This window comes from Mus caroli, chromosome 16 (assembly GCF_900094665.2).
Source record: "Mus caroli chromosome 16, CAROLI_EIJ_v1.1, whole genome shotgun sequence".
NCBI classification, from domain to species: domain Eukaryota; kingdom Metazoa; phylum Chordata; class Mammalia; order Rodentia; family Muridae; genus Mus; species Mus caroli.
The window spans coordinates 86902692-86921479 of NC_034585.1; the positions used below are offsets into that span (position 1 = coordinate 86902692).

Sequence of the window (18788 nt, forward strand, 5' to 3'; positions counted from 1 at the left end):
CTTTTCTTCTTCTTCTTCTTCTTCTTCTTCTTCTTCTTCTTCTTCTTCTTCTTCTTCTTCTTCTTCTTCTTCTTCTTCTCCTTCTCCTTCTCCTCCTCCTCCTCCTCCTCCTCCTCCTCCTCCTTCCCCTCCCCTTTCTCCTCTTCCTCTTCTTTAAATAATGTGAATTTTAAAAATACTTTTTTAAAAAATGAGGGCCCAGGGAAAGCTTCGTCCTCAGTCTTGTTCCCAAAGCCCTCTTGTCTCTTTTGCCTGTACCTGGTGTGTTTGTGTGTTTAGGTAGATGTATGCAGCCACCCTTAGAGGCCAGGGCTGTGGAATCTCTCTGGGGCTTGTGAGCCACCCCATGTGGATGCTGGAAAAGAAATGCAAGTCTTCAGCAAGAGCACTGTGTGCTTCTAACCCGCTAAAGTGTCTCTCCAGTCCCTACCCTTGTTTTGTGAGACAGGATCTCCCACTGCAATTTGTGGCTGTGAAGGAGGCTGGGCCAGGTGGCCAGCCAACCCCAGGGATTTGCCTATCCCAAACTCTTCAGCACTGGGGTGACAAGTGTGTGCCACTGAGTCGGGCTCTCGAGTGACTTTCTAGGGATTGAACCAGGGTTCTCCTGCCTGAGTCTTCAGCACTTGCCTGACCACACTGTCTTCCTAGTCCCATGTTTTTTGAGTAACTTTTCTTTTGTTGAGCCAAGATGTGGGCCAGATGGGGCACAACCTCATCCTCCTCAGCTCTCTCTTCTTGTGATGCCCACTGAGGAAAAAGAATTCTCTGGGCCAGGGTCCCACAGATGATGGTGTTCCTGTGGGTTTGGGTAAAGATAGCGTCTGGGTATCCAGTGTGCACTGTTGGTTTAGAGGATGCACAAGAGTGGGCAGGAAAGGCTAAGGCATGTAGTCCACTGTAAAGTCACCATTCCCCAAGACCAACACCCCACCTTAAAATTCCCAGAGAACTCCCATTTTCAATCTACATAGATACCTTTATTTTAGCGACCGGTTGACAGGAACTCTTCCAGAGGTAGGAAAACAAAAATTCACGTTTATGCCAGTAGGATCTTTCTTTCCAATAACTCAAGGCCTTCTGCGTGGAGTGGGGGTGGGTGGGCGTAAAGCAGGGTAGTTCTCTTGAGGTTTGAAGGGAGAGCCCAGGGTTCCCTTTCATCTTGCTCTCCCCAGGGAGAGCTCTGTCCTCACCCTTGTCCCAGAAGTCCCCTGTTTCTTGTAGCTGAACCTGGTTTTCCATGTGAGGAGGAGGCGGAGCTGGGAGGAGGGGCATGGGGTTGTTGGCTCTCCATGTCCTTTCTGTTCCCTTAATCTCCACTTGTCAGAGCCAGACGCACTGCTTCTAGTTCTGAACCCAGCTTCACATGTGTGTTTTGAGGGGGGCACTACCCCTATTCACCAGCACAGGCTAGGGTCTGAACGTAATGTGCAGTGTGTCCTGTGGTGGCTGGGACCCTCTCTGGGGACTGTGGCTCGTGGGGATTTATTTCTCTGCATTTGCTTCCTTAGGGTTGGCGGAGCCTTTCAGATAATTGATTCTGTTTCTCTGTCATCACCTTGGAGGCCTTATTCATTCCGATTCCCCCACTGCTCTATAGGAAAGCACTCTTCGCTCCATCCTGCTGTGTCCAACCTTCTGACATGATTCTGACATTCATGCACCTGTAGGGCTGCATGCTTGGCTATTATCAAGACTCCTGGGGTCCACAAGCCATGGGTTGGATGCATATTTTTCCAAATCAAAAAATAATACACCAGGAGGTTGAGGTTGAGTTTGGGGTGAACAGGGTCCTTCCTCAATCCAGTTTCCAGCCACTGTGGGTAAGAACTGTCTGATACCTGCCTCGGTAGCTGCCTCCTGAGTAGGTATACCATCCAATCATAGTTAGGTTACCTCCACATCCCACTTCCTTCTTGGAACAGACTCCATGTCTTTCCCTGTGTGATTATCTGCTGCATTTCAAAAATATTTGCAGGCTACTCTGTGCATGAGGTGAGACTTTCTCACTTTCTCTAAATTCCAGTTTTTCAAGACAATTTTATGAACATGAATAGAAACCATGTCCACCCTGGGGACACGGACTCACCTGGGTTGAAGTCAGGGTACAGAACGGATAGGTTTAGAAAATGCCAGTCCTCTCATCCCACGGTGTCAGTGTGACTGTCTGTATGTGGAAATAAGCTGATGCACTGCCCTGATACTGGGTGGCTATGGTTGTGCAGTGAATGAGGGACGTGGGTCTCTGGACGCCTAGCCCACCACCCTGCTTTGAAAGCAGGGGTCTTCTTATGCTTCGCTCTGCGCCTGGGTTTTGGACAATGATGTCAAGCTGATCCCAGGCTGGTCCAGGGTTGGGGAACCCTGAAACAGGTCAATATTTCTCCTCCCCTTTTTCTCAAGGATGAGGGTTGGAGGGAGGTACAGCAACTGCCAGAGAAAGCATGTGACACTGGGAAAACTTCCCTCTAGCTCAGCCGACGTGTTGGCCTTGGCCAGCCGTTGTGTTTCTCCTTGTCTAGCAAGCAGCTGATCCCACTGGGCCATGGGCCAGGCAGGGCCCTTCTCCTTGTGTTGGTTAAGCCAGGCCAAAGCTGGAGATGGGGGAGGGCAAAGCTTCCAGATAATTCTGTTTCATCCGAAGTCTCTTGAAAAGCTTGAGTTGAGCTGTCAACACCTACAAGGTGGTGCTGTCTTGGCTGACGAGGAACTTTGAAGTTTTGTTTATTAATTGATCTGACCTGGAATCGGAGAATGGATAAGGATTTAGTGACAGCAAGATGTCAGGTGACTTTTGACTGTGAAAATGAGAAGACCAGGCCTTTGGGATGGAGATCTAACAATGATTTTGCTTCTCCCTCTCTTTAAACACCACACTATTTTTTGTCATAATCGTGACTGTAATTTTCTGCTTTGGAAGCTTCCCGTCGCCTTCTGGTATATTCTACATGACATGACCTCACACACACCCGTGCAGCCTCTGTCCACTCCCATCAGCAGAACCGCAGCCTGGTTTGCCCCGAGAGCTAGTGAAACCTGTATTTTGGCTTAGTCAAAGGACTTATTTTAAAATCTCTGAGCATCAGGAGGCTGGCAGAGCCTGGTTCTGACACATGCATCTTTAGGCAGGCTCGCCTAACTTACACTGAAATAGAACCCCAACTCACTCCACCGCTGACCGAGCTTGCGGTCTCGCCGGGCCTCGTTCTTCTACCCCTCTTCTGTATCGGCGCTGTGTTGGCATGTAGAGCTGTTCTTTTCTTGAAATTATTATTCTTGTTAAAGTTCTTCCATTAAGGAAGACAAGTTCAGGATGAACTAATTACCCAATTGGCTTGACATCGCTCTTGTTCTGGTCATTTTTTTTTTTCTATTCACCATTTGCTTTATTTTGCCAAGCAACCAACGGGTAATGATCTTTTCTTTTTTCTTTTTTCTTTATTTTTTATTAGATATTTTCTTTATATACATTTCAAATGCTATCCCTAAAGTTCCCTATACCCTCCTCCCTCCGCCTTGCTCCCCTGCCCACCCACTCCTGCTTCTTGGCCCTGGCATTCCCCTGTANTGGGGCATATAAAGTTTGCAATACCAAGGGGCCTCTCTTCCCANTGATGGCCGACTAGGCCATCTTCTGATACATATGCAGCTAGAGATACGAGCTCTGGGAGTTCTGGTTAGTTCATATCGTTGTTCCACCTATAGGGTTGAAGACCCCCTTCAGCTCCTTGGGTGCTTTCTCTAGTTCCTCCATTGGGGGCTCCATGTTCCATCTTATAGATGACTGCGAGCATCCACTTCTGTATTTGCCAGGCACTGGCATAGCCTCATACGAGACAGCTATATCAGGGTCCCTTCAGCAAAATCTTGTTGGCATATGCAATAGTGTCTGGGTTTGGTGGCTGATTATGGGATGGATCCCCGGGTGGGGTAGTCTCTGGATAGTCCATTATTTCGTCTTAGCTCTAAACTTTGTCTCTGTAACTCCTTTCATGGGTATTTTGTTCCCTCTTCTAAGGAGGAATGAAGTATCCATCCATTGGTCTTCCCTCTTCTTGATTTTCTTGTGTTTTGCAAGTTGTATCTCGGGTATTCTATGTTTCTGGGCTAATATCCACTTATCAGTGAGTGCATATCTATGACTAGAACATTCTCGTCTATGGATAATAGGAGGAGATGAGAATGTTCTAGTCATTAAAAACAAGCAAAACGTGTCAAGGACCACAGCACTCACGAGCCCCATTAAGAACTTCAATCCAGGGCTGGCGAGATGGCTCAGCGGGCAAGAGCACTGACTGCTTTTCCAAAGGTCCTGAGTTCAAATCCCAGCAACCACATGGTGGCTTGCAACCACCTGTAATCCCGTAATGAGATCTGACACCCTCTTCTGGCACATCTGAAGACAGCTACAGTGTACTTAAAAATAAATCTTAAATAAATAAATAAATAAAAAGAACTTCAATCTGAGGAGCAGACGAAGTGCCTAAATTATTTTGTGACTGTCTTTTGGAGCTGCCGTGAGCAGCTTCTGTCATTATTAGTACATGGTCCCAAAATGCCACCACCTGGTTAGGATAGAGAGCTGGTGAGTGTGTCTCCAGCCAGTGGAATTTATAAAGAAAGGACAAGAGTGCTCACTGGGCTTCCCTACTCCCTAGCACCTGTGAGGGGGTGTTACCAGTACAAAGGTGCTGAAGGAGTCTTCAAATGGACCCCACTTGCTCTCTGGATGAAGAAACTCACAGAGAAAATCTTCTCACAGGAATGTTAGCACTCTTCTGTACGTTGGACGTATGGAAAGCCACCACTCTGAAGGACCACATTTTTTTGTTTGTTTTTTTTTTTTTTCTAGATATCTCTCTGAGATTCAGGCTTACAAGCCAAGTTATGGGAACATGTTTTAGGTAGATTTTTTTTTCCAAATGTCACCAATCTTGTAGGTGGTCATTGCTTCCTTATGTATGCAGTTAGCCATAGAGCACTGGTTTCTGCTATTTTTTTTTCCTGTTAAGATGAAAACATTCCCAGACCCACACAGGCCCCACCCCTGGCCTCATGTTACCTCCCTTAAGAGCCCTTAAGAGATTTCTGATTTACTAAGGAACAAAAGTTGCTATAGAATTGCTGGCTCCCAGCAGCAAAGAACTTCATACACTGGCCACTAAAATCAACCCGAGTGTCATGAGGCCCCTAGACCTTTCCTCTTCGTTAATAAGTAGCTACCGGGCCTTCATCTCCACAGCACTTAGAAACGTCACTGAGAGAGAGACAGGAGTCTGAAGAACTTGTGAACGAGTGAGCAAGGGGATTCCGAACAAACCGAGGAAGCTGGATTTGAAGGTGCTCAGGGTTCACTCCGTCCAGCACACCGGCGTCCCTGTCATGCCGCTCACCTACCTCTCTCCCTGTCTCTGCTCTCCGAGTTCAGTGAGAGAGAATGGACACACCTGGAATTGGTATCTTCCTAACAAGCTGTCCTGAGTCTTCCTGCTGGTCTCAAGTTAAGATGCATTTTAATGGCTCACTGTGAGGGCCCAGGTTTGTTGGGGACGGTGTTAGCTTGGAAGACAGAGAGACCATATCCCCTTGGTAGCTTTCGGTAGACTATAGAAGGTTATTGCCTAGGGAGAACATTTTGTTTTGGTCTTCCTAGACTGCCTGGATTGATTTATTGCTTTCCTGTTTCCCATGTACCTGTGCGCTATAGTCACATGTGCATGTGTGTGAGCTGTCCATGTTTCCCATGTTCCTGAGATGTAGTCACATGTGCATGTGTGTGAGCTGTCCATGTTTCCCATGTTCCTGAGATGTAGTCACATGTGCATGTGTGTGTGCGCCCCCGTTTTCCCTTTACCTGTGGAGTGGTCACATGAGCATGTGTGTGGCGTGTGCCCTTCTCCATGTTGGCACGTGTGGAGGCTAGGAATGGTCACCAGCTGTCTTCCTCTCCCTCCATTGCTGTATTGAGAAGCATATGTGCTCCCCGAACCTAGAGCTCACTGATTCCACTGCCCAGCCAGCCCCAGGGACACTCCCATCTCTGCCCCCCAGCTGGGCACTGAACTCAGGTATCCATGCTTGCCCAGCAGAACTTCACTGACCCATTCATCCTCCTAGCCATAGAATTTTCTGTTTAACACTGAAATCCTGTGCATGAGGACACCCACTGCCATGATCTGGCAACATCTGAGTACTTTAATGACCTAAAGGGGTTAAAACCTAAGGGCATTTTCAGTGGGACCCTAAAGCCTGAGGGCCCTCCTGATTCAAGCGCTACACACGGAATATATCCTTGTAACCACGAGGGGGCACCAATGCCCTCCTGAAACCGTCTCTGTGACTAGGTCTCTGAGGGCAAGCTGTGAATCCAGCTAGAAAAGCTCATTGCTTCCAGAAGGAAGGATGGGAGGGGTCTCCTGTGTTGACATCAAAACAGCTTTGGGAGTTCTGGAGTTCACACAGAAGAGCTCTCCTCTCAGCTGCAAACAAAGGAAGCTTTGCCTACCTTGCCTGGGCCCTGTGGCCATTACACAACTCCCAGGAGTAGCTCCATGAAGGAAGTTTCTAGAACGAGGCTCAGCACCCGCTGTGCCACAGGCTGTCCCTCTTTCTGTCTGACTCGAGGCTCACCTGCCAAACTGTCTTGGGCAGAGGTTGAGGATTTCCGATGGGAACTTCAGCTGCAGCTTCTTTCTGGTTCTACTGTAACAGATTGCTAGAGACTAGAAAGCCTAGGCAACTCTGGCTTCTTACTTTACTGTCTTTCTGGTCCAAGCATGATGGTGTCTCACTGGTATTGAAGCTACAGGGGACAGACCACAGTCTTTATTCTCCAGCTGCTCGAAGCCATCTCTTCTCCTGGACCCACGACCTCCCCCTTCAGCGTTAGAGCTAATTTTATCTGTGACCATCCTTCCCTGGTTAAAACTTTCCAGGTAGCAGTTAGGGGAAGGTCTCCCTGTGGGAACCCACATGATTAGCTTGGACCAACTTAATCATCCAGGATAACGCCTCCATCTCAAAATGTATAGCTTGGGTATCATTCACACCGCCCTCTCTGCCTCATAAGGTAATGTGTGCATTAGGAAGCTGGCATCTTTAAAAGGTCATTTCCCCGTCTATTGTATTAGTAAATAGTCTTCAAACTTCTTTTCCCACATTCTTGTCATTATCCATCAGTGGTGGAGAGAGCTGTGGTCAAGGGCAGACCTGTTTGGAAAGCCAATTGGGGAGTTTTTCCCAAGCTTCTCTCGGAATCCAGGATGCCAGCCAATGATTTCTCAGATATAAAACGGCCCATGTTAAGATATGACTCGGTTTAGCACCCAGCACTCCTCGTGTTTCTATCGAAAACTCGTTATGACCAAAAGGAACACTGGCTTTACCTGCCGTCAAAAACACCTTGGCTGGGCACATGGGGCTGTGGTGGCCTGCAGCAGACTCCATAGGAATCTCCTTAGGAGACCTTGTCCCTGCCTGCCCAGCTGGAAACAGAGAGGGGACAAAGGTCACAGCTCACAGCTTTATAGGTCTCCCTTCTTTTTGCATGTGATGTGAGAGGTCAGCCCCAGAGTCAGCTCCCTCATGAGATGGGGCTCCGTTCATCAGCCGGACTCCTCGAACTCAGTATGGGGAGGGTTAGCAGAATCAGCCCGGTTGCCTTCCTCCTGGCTGGTGAAAGTTTCCCAGTGAGGACAGAGGAGTTACAATGTATCAGAGCCAAAGCGAGCCAAAGGGGCCCCTGGGGCTCTGTGGTGTCTCCTTCCCGCTGCTTCAGCTGAGAGCCTCAACAGAGCTCCATCTTCTTTTCCAACCACAGTGTCCTTTGGTCTTCTTACCTGCTTCTGATACTTAGTCTCTTATTGTCGCTGTGGCCCTTCCTTCCTTCCTTCCTTCCTTCCTTCCTTCCTTCCTTCCTTCCTTTCTTTCTTTCTTTCTTTCTTTCATTCGTTCTGATTTATTTATTTATTGATTGATTGATTGTATATATGAGTACACTGTAGCTGTACTGATGGTTGTGAGCCATCATGTGGTTGCTGGGAATTTGAATTCACTCCACTCCAGCCTAAAGATTAATTTATTACTTTATTATTATACCTAAGTACACTGTAGCTGTCTTTAGACACACCAGAAGAGGGCGTCAGATCTCATTACGGATGGTTGTGTGCCACCATGTTTATGCTGTGATTTGAACTCAGGACCTTCGGAAGAACCCTCAGTGCTCTTAGCCGCTGAGCCATCTCACCTTGGCTGTGGTTCTTGCAAGTCACCTCCAACCCTTGTGTGACAGGGATGAGGGAAGTCATCTGGAAAAGTTCTGCTTTTCTCTGGAAGGGCTCTGATGAAAGTGAAGTAAAGAGTGGACAGGGGTGAGGGGTGGGGCTTTTCCACTGTCCAGCATGTTATAAACTGGATATACAACCTAGGTTCTTTGATTCAAATCCTGCTGCTGTGTGGCCCTGGGCAGGTTCCTCTACCTGTCTGAGTCTTAACGTTCTCCCCTCTAAATGGTGATAATAAACACACATCTATTTACTATCTGAGGTCCTTGTTAGGCTCAATGGCAGTGATTTAAGTAACACGTTTCAAACAGTGAGTGGGACAGAATAAATGCTATGCATGTCTAAGTTATGCTTGTGGTCCTGGTCATAGCCACCACCGTCACCAGCAACATTCACAGTGTGACTGCTTTTTGGTGCATAATCCGACCTGTAAAAGACAGGGATGGCTTGTGGGCTTCTTAGGGACTTGGGCCTATTGTTTTGAAAAGATGCGGCTAGCTTTGTATCCTCTGGGAAGTGGGGGCTGCAGCCCATGGCAACCTGTGTGGCTGGTATAGATGCTTCTGAGCCCCGGCTTCCTCAGAGTGATACCCTCCAAGGCCACCTGTTTTCCACCCACTGTCAACAGCCTAGGGGACCCTGGACACTTCTCCTACTCAGCCTAGGCAGAGATTCATGTCTGTTTTTAATTCAGGGAACCCCGGAGAAGATCAAAGAGGGACGGAGGCCTTTGTTGAGAGAGACTCTGGGCTTTGAGAGCGCGGAGGGGCTCATTCGCAGCCAGCTTTCGTGGTGTCTTTTGACTAGGTGTATCTGTTCTAGTGTTCTGAGATGGACTGTGCTGGAATGCTAGCCACCTGATACCTTGCTTCCTATCTGCTTGGTCCAGCTTAGCAGAAGACCGGCCCAGAGCTGGGTAGGGATGTATGGAGAGCTGACTTTGGGTTAGCTTCTGCACAGACTTGGGATGTGTTCCAGGCTACACCCTGCCTCCTTTTTGCGTCCTGCATAGGTCTCGGGAATCTGACTGCTCACCCTCCCTGGGAGATGATGGGTCCTTGCATGGGTCTGGGGCCACCTCTTCAGCATTCACTGTCAGCCCTGGAACCTGATGTTCTGCGGGGGAGTGTAGAGGCCTGCTTCTGGGTGACCCAGCAGGACTTTGGTAATGCCTTCTCCTCCTCTAAAAATGGGACTCTGCCTAGGTGGTAGGGTGACCGGCTGTCCCAGCCTGCCTAGAACGCAGAGGGTGAGAGACTAGCTATAAACTCAGAGTGGTCCAGGGCAAACCAGAGGTGCTGACTGACCCCTGTTTGGGATGACAAGTCTTTTAAGAGCATGACCTCATGTCTTCCCTTGGGTTCATCAGCCCTGCTGTGGTTAAGGTGTGAACAACTCTGCACGTGTCCCCACGGGACCCTTTATCCAGTGATAGGTCATCTCAGGCGGCTCTCTGATTCGATGCCAGCCCGGAGTTCCACCTCTTTGCTAACTGGCTGGAGGTCTGTTTGTTTTGCTGTGAAGGACATTTGAATTTTCCCTGAGAGCAGGTAGAAGACGGGTGAGTTGTTGAGAGAGAGAAAAATCCATTTCCCTGAGGAGGACGTGGGCTGGCATGAAAATCACACTAATTGAGGCTTGTTAAAAAGTACCCTAAATTCCATAATTGTCTGCTCCGATGGGCTTGGGTTTGGGAGCATAAACGAAGGTGCTGTGGATAATGACAGTAATAGCTCCCTTTACTGGGCGCCCAGGGTGTTTAGGTATATCAGTGTTTTAATCCCTGTTCTCTACCCCTCCCCACTGTGTGTGTGTGTGTGTGTGTGTGTGTGTGCATGTGTGACTAGGTGCACGTATGTGGGTGAGCACCTGTGAACATGTGTATGTGGCTGCTGTACTTCAGGTGCCACACACATTTTTTTTTTTTAAAGACAGGATTTGTCACTGTCTGGAACTTTCCAGCTAGGCTGCCAGGGAGTCCCAGAGATCCCCTGGACTTCGCTCCACAGCACTGGGATGACAAGTACTGCCCCGTGCCTGGCTTTTAAGACATGTGGATGACAGAGAATCAAACTATGGTTCCTGCACTCTCAAAGCATGCGCTTTTCACAGAGACCCGTGAGCTCAGACCAGATCTTTGTCTTTAAAAATAGGGAAATGGTGCCCAAGGAACAGAACCGACTGACTGCAGTCTTCCACTTCCCCCCAACCCCTGCTTTCATTATCTCCGAGACACTCGCTGTTGCTTAGAAATGGAGAAGTGAGGCTATGGAGATAGATGGTTCAGTGGGTAAAGTGCCTGCTAGGCAAGAATGGGGACCTGGGGTCGGGTCCCCAATATCCATGTAAAAATCTAGGTGCATAAGTGCATATCTGGACTGTCAGCAGTGTGGGATGGAGACAAGCAGATCTTAGGGGCTCAATCCTTGAGAGAGAGAGAGAGAGAGAGAGAGAGAGAGAGAGAGAGAGAGAGAGACAGAGAAGTAAATTAGGCTCATGAACAGGACTGTGATTTTTTCCAACCCCCTGAATCATTGAAAATAAATACACCTCAGATTACAACACTATAGCATGGGGCACCCCCATTACACTAGGCGGCTGCGGCTATGGTGGCTTGGGGAAGATGCTTGTGGCCATCGCTTGAGCCTTTTGTCTTCCTCTTCTACCTCCTACTTGCTTCCCTCTCGGTCGATGTGACTCAGCGCATCACATTGCTTTGCAGTGAATATGTGTGGGTTTTACACAGGCTAGAAGTTTCCCGGCCTCTGACACAACAGAAGGAGCAGAGAGGTCCCATGGGTCCAGGTCTCCAGGCTCAGTAGAGTCACTGGAGATAGTCTCCCAGTCACTGCCTGAGGATTCCTCTTTGCTAGCAATTGCTAGTGTCTGTGAAAATGACCTTGCACAAGGGATGGATGTGTCCCCTGGTTCCAGATACTCACGGAGGCCAGGCTTAGAGAGATCTCCGCCCTCCTCTAAAGACCCAGAAGGACAGTCCCCTATCTATCCCAAAAGACCACCACCCAGAAGTGGGACCATCGGCTTGTTCTTACTGTCTCACAGAGCAGACACACAGTGGGGCTCAGGGTGGATTCTTGCCCATGTGTCCTGCCTCTCTGACCTCATGAGTGATGTGGTCCTCCATGTGTTGCAGTAGAGGGGCTTGCCAGGGACTGGTATGGAGTACTGGACTTCTCAGCCTCCGAGGCTATGAGAAATGAGTTTCTTTGCATTACACTAGGAGGCTGTGGGCATCAGAGAGGTCCTTTGATTAAAAGAAGAAAGTTTACAGGCAGAAAACAAGTCTTGAGTAATGAATGCATGGTAGGTTAGCGGGGGAGGCTCTGGATTTTGGAGGCCTTGGAGCACAGAGAGGCTCTTCACTGCTGGGTCGTTGGTTGGCCAGACCTTTTCCTCTGACACCTTGCAGTCCCCTCAGTGAGTGCAGGCCAGGGGTCATCAGTGCTACTTCCTTTCCAAGGTCAAGGCAGATGCAGCTTGCAAAGGCAGCGAGCGTCTTCTGAGAGCAGGTCAAAGATGTGCCTGCTCCACTCTTGAGATGTGCCACGTGGATGCCCTGGTGCATCCTGGAAGACAGACACCAGGCTGCTCTGACTTTTCACAGTGTCCAGGTCTCTACTGAAAATGAAAACAACAACAACAACAGCAAGAAAAAAAAAACACTCCCATTTCTCAAGCTACTTAATTTGATTTAATCAGGAACGTGGACCTACAAAAACTTCCCCTGCAGCCTGAGCACCCTGCTGAGACATTTCAGCCCAGAGTGCAATTAGCCAGAGAGAATTGGGAAATAAAAGTCCGTAAGATAGAGCCTCCCAATTATGGGGACAGTGTCAGTTATTCACTCCGAATATATATGTATTTATCTCATCATCTTGTCGGGTTAATGATACAAGCAAGGCGATCCACTCCCATTATTGCTCAATAATGGACCGTGGAGATGGCGTATCTTTGCCTTTATTTTTGCTGGCACATCCTAGCACTGAAGCGCATTAAAGTAATAAAATTAAGCAAGGCGTCCCTGTCCCTCCCACCATGTTCCCGTAACCCCCTCATTTACGGCAGACTAAGATAGAAAGAAAGTTTTAGAGCAATTTAAGATGAGGCAATGCTAGCTATGTAAATCCCGTTTTATTGGCAGTTGGGGCAGCTAGCTGAGATACCTAGGAGTCTACAGTTTATGGGCTCCACTGGCTTGGAATAATTCAGTGTCAAGGCCACATGGGGGACCATGGATAGTTAAATATCCCCTCGTTGTCTTTACAACATGAGCTCAGTGGCCACTGGACCATTTTCTTATTTTCAGAGTGGATGTCACATCCACTGCAGATCTGTTAAGGAGCATGACAGGTTTTCAAGAGGGTTTTGATGCCTGCGTGCATGTGTGCATGCGTGCACATGCATGCTCACATATGCACATCCATGAGTACCCATGGAAGCCAAAGGTTAATGTTGGTGTCCATTTCAGTTGCTCCCACCTTATCCTTCTAAGTAGGGTCTCCCATTGTCCCTGGAGTTTACCAAGGCCCCGGGGAGCTCTCTGTCTGTTTCTATCTCCTCAGAGTGGAATTACAAGCAAGGACCACTATGCCCTGGCTTGCTTTTACACAAATTCTGGGGCTCAAACCTGGGTCCTCATGCATGCACAGCAAACATTTTGCCAATTGAACCATCTCTGTGATGGTTCAACCTAAGTTTTTATCGAGGTGAATGACAAGGGCATTTCTTATATTTTGAGAAGTGTAAGAGTTCTCTCTCACACTGCTCCCAGGCCCGTGTTTCCACCAAAGGAAGCAGCTGCCAGGGTTGAGAAATTGTTGGGGACAATTCTGAGGAAAATGTGGAAGTGAGTTTGGGAGCATCCGAGAAACAGCGGGCAGGCAGATCCGAGAGTGTACTCCAGTTCTCCAGACGCTATGGTGGGAGGCAGTGAGGGACACAGAGGCTTTACCAACAGAATGTATTGCCATGGTCAGCTCTGTCACCGGACAGGCAGCTGTAGAACAGGAGGCCCAGGACTCAGCAGGCCTTTGCCCCATTCACAGTGAGCTGTGATCAGACCCCAAAGATCCAAGAAGCAAGAAGAGAGAACTGTCACCCTACTCCATGGACCTTCTAGACTTTATGGTGCTTAATGCAGCTATTATAAAAATAAGAGGCTTAAAAGCAAGCAAGCGAGCAAGCAAGCAAGTTGGGGCTGGCCAGTCGGCACATCCCTGCCTTCCCCTCACCTTCATCCTTTGCTGTGTCTGACTATGCCCAAACCTGCACCAGGTAGGAAAGTGTAGGACAGGCTTCCAGGCAAGCAGCAGGGACTGGACATTCTATACAGCTCATCTCTGTTCTATGGAACAGAGAGCAGGAGACCAGGGTATCAGGGGGTGGGGTCCCTGCTGGTTTGTCCTCGGTGGGCGAGGCAGGGTGGAGTTTCAGGGCAAAATATACTGCGATGGCTGTGTCACAATGGTTCCCTGTCAGCCACTGGGATCCAATCCTTGCCTTCTAACAGGCAGAGCAGAGTAAATGTGAGCTGAGGGAGAGGAGGCTTGGGTATGGGTGGGAGACAGAACCCAGACTCTGAGCCTAGGAGACGCTTTCTGTGGCTTAAGCTCAGCTTGCTTGGCTAGTACCTTTAGAAGTTAAACTATCATCTCTCCTCTTCTAGGACTATCCAGTCGTGGTGTTTGCTCACTTATTTTCCATTGACATAACCTGCACCCTCTCCCCAGGTGTCTCACCTCCAGAGTCCTCCATACTTTGGTTGTTTTGCACTGATTTTTAATCTTTTACTGTTCACCGTACGAGCAAGCCGCTGACTTTGTGCCTCATGCCTCGTCCCCTCCATGTACAAGGCAGTGTTTCAAATTTCTTTCTTCTCAAGTTTCTTTCTTTCTTTCTTTCTTTCTTTCTTTCTTTCTTTCTTTCTTTCTTTCTTTCTTTCTTTCTCTCTCTCTCTCTCTCTCTCTCTCTCTCTCTCTCTCTCTTTCTTTTTTTCTTTTCTTTTTTTTTTTTTTTTTGAGACAGTGTTTCTCTGTGTAGCCCTGGCTGTCCTGGAACTCACTCTGTAGACCAGGCTGGCCTCAATCTCAGAAACCTGCTTGCCTCTGCCTCCCGAGTGCTGGGATTAAAGGTGTGCGCCACCACTGCCCTTTTCAAATTTCTTATATTTGAATCAGAATTAGATTCTGATTTAGATTTGATATCAGAATTAGATCTCCTAGGTGGAGTGTGGCTATGAATGCCCAGCCCCTGGGGAGATGGAAGGGTCAGGATTGAGAGTTCAAGGCCATTTTCAGCTACAGATGAGTTTGATACCAGCCTGAGTGTCAAGTGGTGGCACACGCCTTTAATCCCAGCACTTAGGATGCAGAGGCAGAGGCAGGCTGATTTCTAAGTACAAGGCCAGCCTGGTCTACAGAGTGAGTTCCAGGACAGCCAGGGCTACACAGAGAAACCCTGTCTCAAAAAACAAAACAAAACAAAACAAAACAAAACACCAAAAAAACCCCAAATAACAACATCAATAACAACAACAACAACAACAAAAACAAACAAAAAAACAAACAGAAAGATTCTGTCTCAAAACAATCAAATAAAAGCCAAGGAATCAAAAGCAGATGGCAGGGCCCAACATCTCTGTTTTGTCTTTTAAATAACATGGTACTCATATGAGAATTGTTCCCAGAGACCGTCCTGAATACATCCCCAGAGCAAGGTCCTGAGTGACTTTGTCACCATCTACTGGGTCCCAGATTTTCTGTGCAAACTTGAGGGAAGCTTTATTTATTTTTATTTTATGTGTGTGAATATTTGTCTGCATGTATGCGGACCATGTGCATGCCCATGAGGGTCAGAAGAGGGAAGTCTGATCGATTGGAACTAGAGTTAACAGATGGTTGTGAGCCTCGATGTGGGTGCTAAGAACTGAACTTAGGTCCTCTGCAAGAGCAGCCAGTGTTCTTAACCACTGAGCTGTCTCCTTAATTTCTGTTTTCCATTTAGTGTGTGTGTGTGTGTGTGTATGTGCACATGTGTGCATGTGTATGTGTGCGTGTGTGTATGTACACACGTGTGCATGTGTGTGTGTATGTCTGTGTGTATGTGCACACGTGTGCATGTGTGTGTGTGCGTGTGTGTGAGCATCATCCCTGTATCACATCCATCTCTAACCTGTCATAGACCCTGAGTTAAATGGACTCAGAAGATCAAATACAGTAACCATTCATAAAAAATCATAATAACTATGTGTGTATATATCGTAATTGCTGACACCTAGCACTGAGAGACCGGGTCAGATCAATCTCTCTCTCTCTCTCTCTCTCTCTCTCTCTCTCTCTCTCTCTCTCTCCCCCTCCCCCCTACTCTTCTACTCTCAGGCTGGTTATGACGGCGAGAGCATCGGAAACTGCCCATTTTCACAGCGTCTCTTTATGATCCTCTGGCTAAAGGGTGTTATATTCAATGTGACAACGGTGGACCTAAAACGGTGAGACGGGGCTTCTGTGTTGTTGCAGAAATTGGGCCTAATTCCCCGAATACAGCAACACACCCTTTCATGTATACAAGCATGCGTGTACACACACACAAACATGCTCACATACACTGCTAGGGACCATGGGCATATAATGATATGCCGATCCTTAGTCAGGAGCCTGGAATGAAGCCCAAGTGCTAGCCCAGCAGTATGGTTCATAGAGAACTCGGGGGTTGCAGTCAGAAAGGGGTAGGGGTTGGGGGCCAGGGAGAGTCTGCTTTCCCTCCCAGAACCCTGCCTGAGTACTGCTCCGCGCTGATAACCCTGGAGAGTTAACTTCCCATTGCTGTAGGCAGCCACCGATCATTTGTTAGCCAATTCCTTGGCTTTAGTCTCCAACAAGCCACCTTATTAATTCACAAACCACTTGAACATTTTCGAGGGTTATAGCTCTTACACGATGAGATCACAACTGAACCTTGGCTGTGACTCCAAGTGCTAGAGACCGTCCATGCAGACTGTTCCTCCCTCCTATCTAGGAAGCCTGCAGACCTTCAGAACCTGGCTCCTGGGACGAACCCTCCTTTCATGACTTTTGATGGTGAAGTCAAGACAGATGTGAATAAAATTGAGGAGTTCTTAGAGGAGAAGTTAGTTCCCCCGAGGTAAGCCTCCTAGGACGGATGCTCACAAGGTCATTGGTGCCTTCCTCCTTGGTCATGCGTACTATGCCACAGAAACAACCAGATCAGACACTTGGAGTTAAGATGGAGTCTGCTTCTGCTCTGGTTTCATTTCTGTTGCTGTGATTAAAAACATTCTGACAAAAAAAGCAACTTAGGGATGGGAAGATCTATTTATCTCACAATTAGTTGTAGTCCATGATTTCAGGGAAGTCAGTGGGGTAGGAATGTCAGCCAGCCAGTCACGTCACATTCACAACCAAGAGCAGAGAGAAATGCAGGATGATATTTGCTACTATTATTGCCTGTTCTGAGTAGTTCAGGACCCCCTTCTTAGGGAATTGTACCACCAATAGTGGACTGGATCTACTATTATGCCTGTTCTGAGTAGTTCGGGATCCTCTTCCTGGGGAATTGTACCACCAATAGTGGACTGGATCTACTATTATGCCTGTTCTGAGTAGTTCAGGACCCCTTTCCTAGGGATTGGTACCACCCACAGTGGACTGGATCTTCCTGTATCAACCAATAATCAAGCCATACCCACAGGCCAATTTGATCTAGGCCGTTTCTCAGATGAGGCTCTTCTCTAGGTTGTGGCAAGTCAACACTGAAAACCAACCATAACAGCTTCCCTTCTATGTATCCATAGCTTGGAGGTTAGGATGGTATGGCAGAAGGAAGGGAGGAAGCGTCATTGCTGTGTGGAATAACTTTCTCTCATATCTGCTACTGAAAGAAACTTCAGGAATCTTCTAGTCAAACATCTCCATTAGACTGGGGAGAGGATTAGGTCAGAAACATCTGGTTGGTCCCTGTGTTTCAGGATTGATCTCACCAGGACCAGATCCAATGCAGTTCTCCCAAATCATGTTTTTACTCAGCCTTGAGAGGCACTGATCACTAATCCAGTCTCCAGGAGCTTGCCATTCTAAACATCTGCCCAGAGACAGGCCTTTCCCTCCATCTGCTTCATCATCCTGACTAGCCGTTGCTTTCTTGTGACCTTCCAATTTTGAACTCTTCAAGGTACCCTAAGCTGGGAACTCAGCACCCTGAGTCCAACTCAGCGGGAAATGATGTTTTTGCCAAATTCTCAGCATTTATTAAAAACACCAAGAAGGATGCAAATGAGAGTAAGTACTCTGTCCTGGGTTTTGTCCCCACAGTTCTGTCCCCATGGGGTCGTCCACGTGGCTGCTGGGGAGGGACTGAGTATCTGGGCTCATTTCATAGAGTGTGGGTACAGACGGGATTCTGTGAACAAGGAAAAAATTTCTATCTTCGACTCTGCATGTGACTTTGGAGAGACAGTTTCTAGAGTTTGGGAATCCAAAGTACAACACTGTTAAGGGGAGACATTTTGACATGCAGCTGTTGCCATATGCAATGAGGCAATTGTTTAAACGGAGACTCTGCCAGTCCCTAGCTCTCCATAGGCTTCTCATAAATGTTTATAAGAGTGGATACAGTTGGGCTGGATAGATGGCTCAGTGGTTAAGAGCACATGCTGCTCTTGGGAAGGACTGCAGTTTGGTTCCCAGCCCCTCTACCAAGTGGCTCATAACCACCTATAACTTTAGATCTAGGGCACCTGAGGTCCTTTTCTGGCCCTTGAGGGCACCTGCACCCATGTGGTATGCATACACAAAGACACGAATAAAAATAAAAATAAAATAAAAAATACCTTTAAAAACGGATGGGTTCTGGGAGTAGCATAGCCATGTAGATGGCACAGAGAGACTGAGTCCTGTCTGCCTCTGTGTCCTTCTGGTCTTCTTGCTGCTGACTGTCTGTGTCTCAGAAAGGAAGCACACCCACTCTCTCCTTCCAAGGCAAAAACCAAAAACCAAAACCAAACCAAACAAACAACGCCCCCCCCCCCCGACATTTGTGTGGCCCATCTCCAGCATCTCTTGCCTTTGTGTTTTAGTTTATGAAAAGAACCTACTACGGGCCCTGAAGAAGCTGGACTGTTACTTAAACAGCCCGCTGCCAGACGAAATAGATGCTGACAGTTCAGAGGATGTCACTGTTTCACAAAGGAAGTTTCTGGATGGCGATGAGCTCACACTGGCCGACTGTAACCTCTTACCCAAGCTCCATATCATTAAGGTTTGTTTTTGCTCTTGACAGCTGGCTGGATGCATGAAAGAGGCTTTACTGGTGGTTTTGTTTTGTTGTTGTTCTGACTTATGCTGAGGCCAGGCATCGACAACAGGCCTGGATGGGAATAATAGTAGATCCAGTCCACTGTGGGTGGTACCATTCCCTAGGAAGAGGGTCCTGAACCACTCAGGACAGGGGTAATAGTAGATCCAGTCCACT

General features: G+C 47.9%; 1 protein-coding gene across 1 annotated transcript in view; it reads left to right on the forward strand.

The window, feature by feature from the left end:
* Positions 1-18788, forward strand: part of Clic6 (chloride intracellular channel 6) — a 45517-nt gene that overhangs the window by 16038 nt on the left and 10691 nt on the right. Inside the window, exons 2-5 of the mRNA XM_021185242.1 lie at positions 15680-15789; positions 16317-16442; positions 17490-17596; positions 18394-18575. Of these exons, the coding sequence (XP_021040901.1) occupies positions 15680-15789; positions 16317-16442; positions 17490-17596; positions 18394-18575 (525 nt within the window). The remainder of the gene's footprint in view (positions 1-15679; positions 15790-16316; positions 16443-17489; positions 17597-18393; positions 18576-18788) is intronic.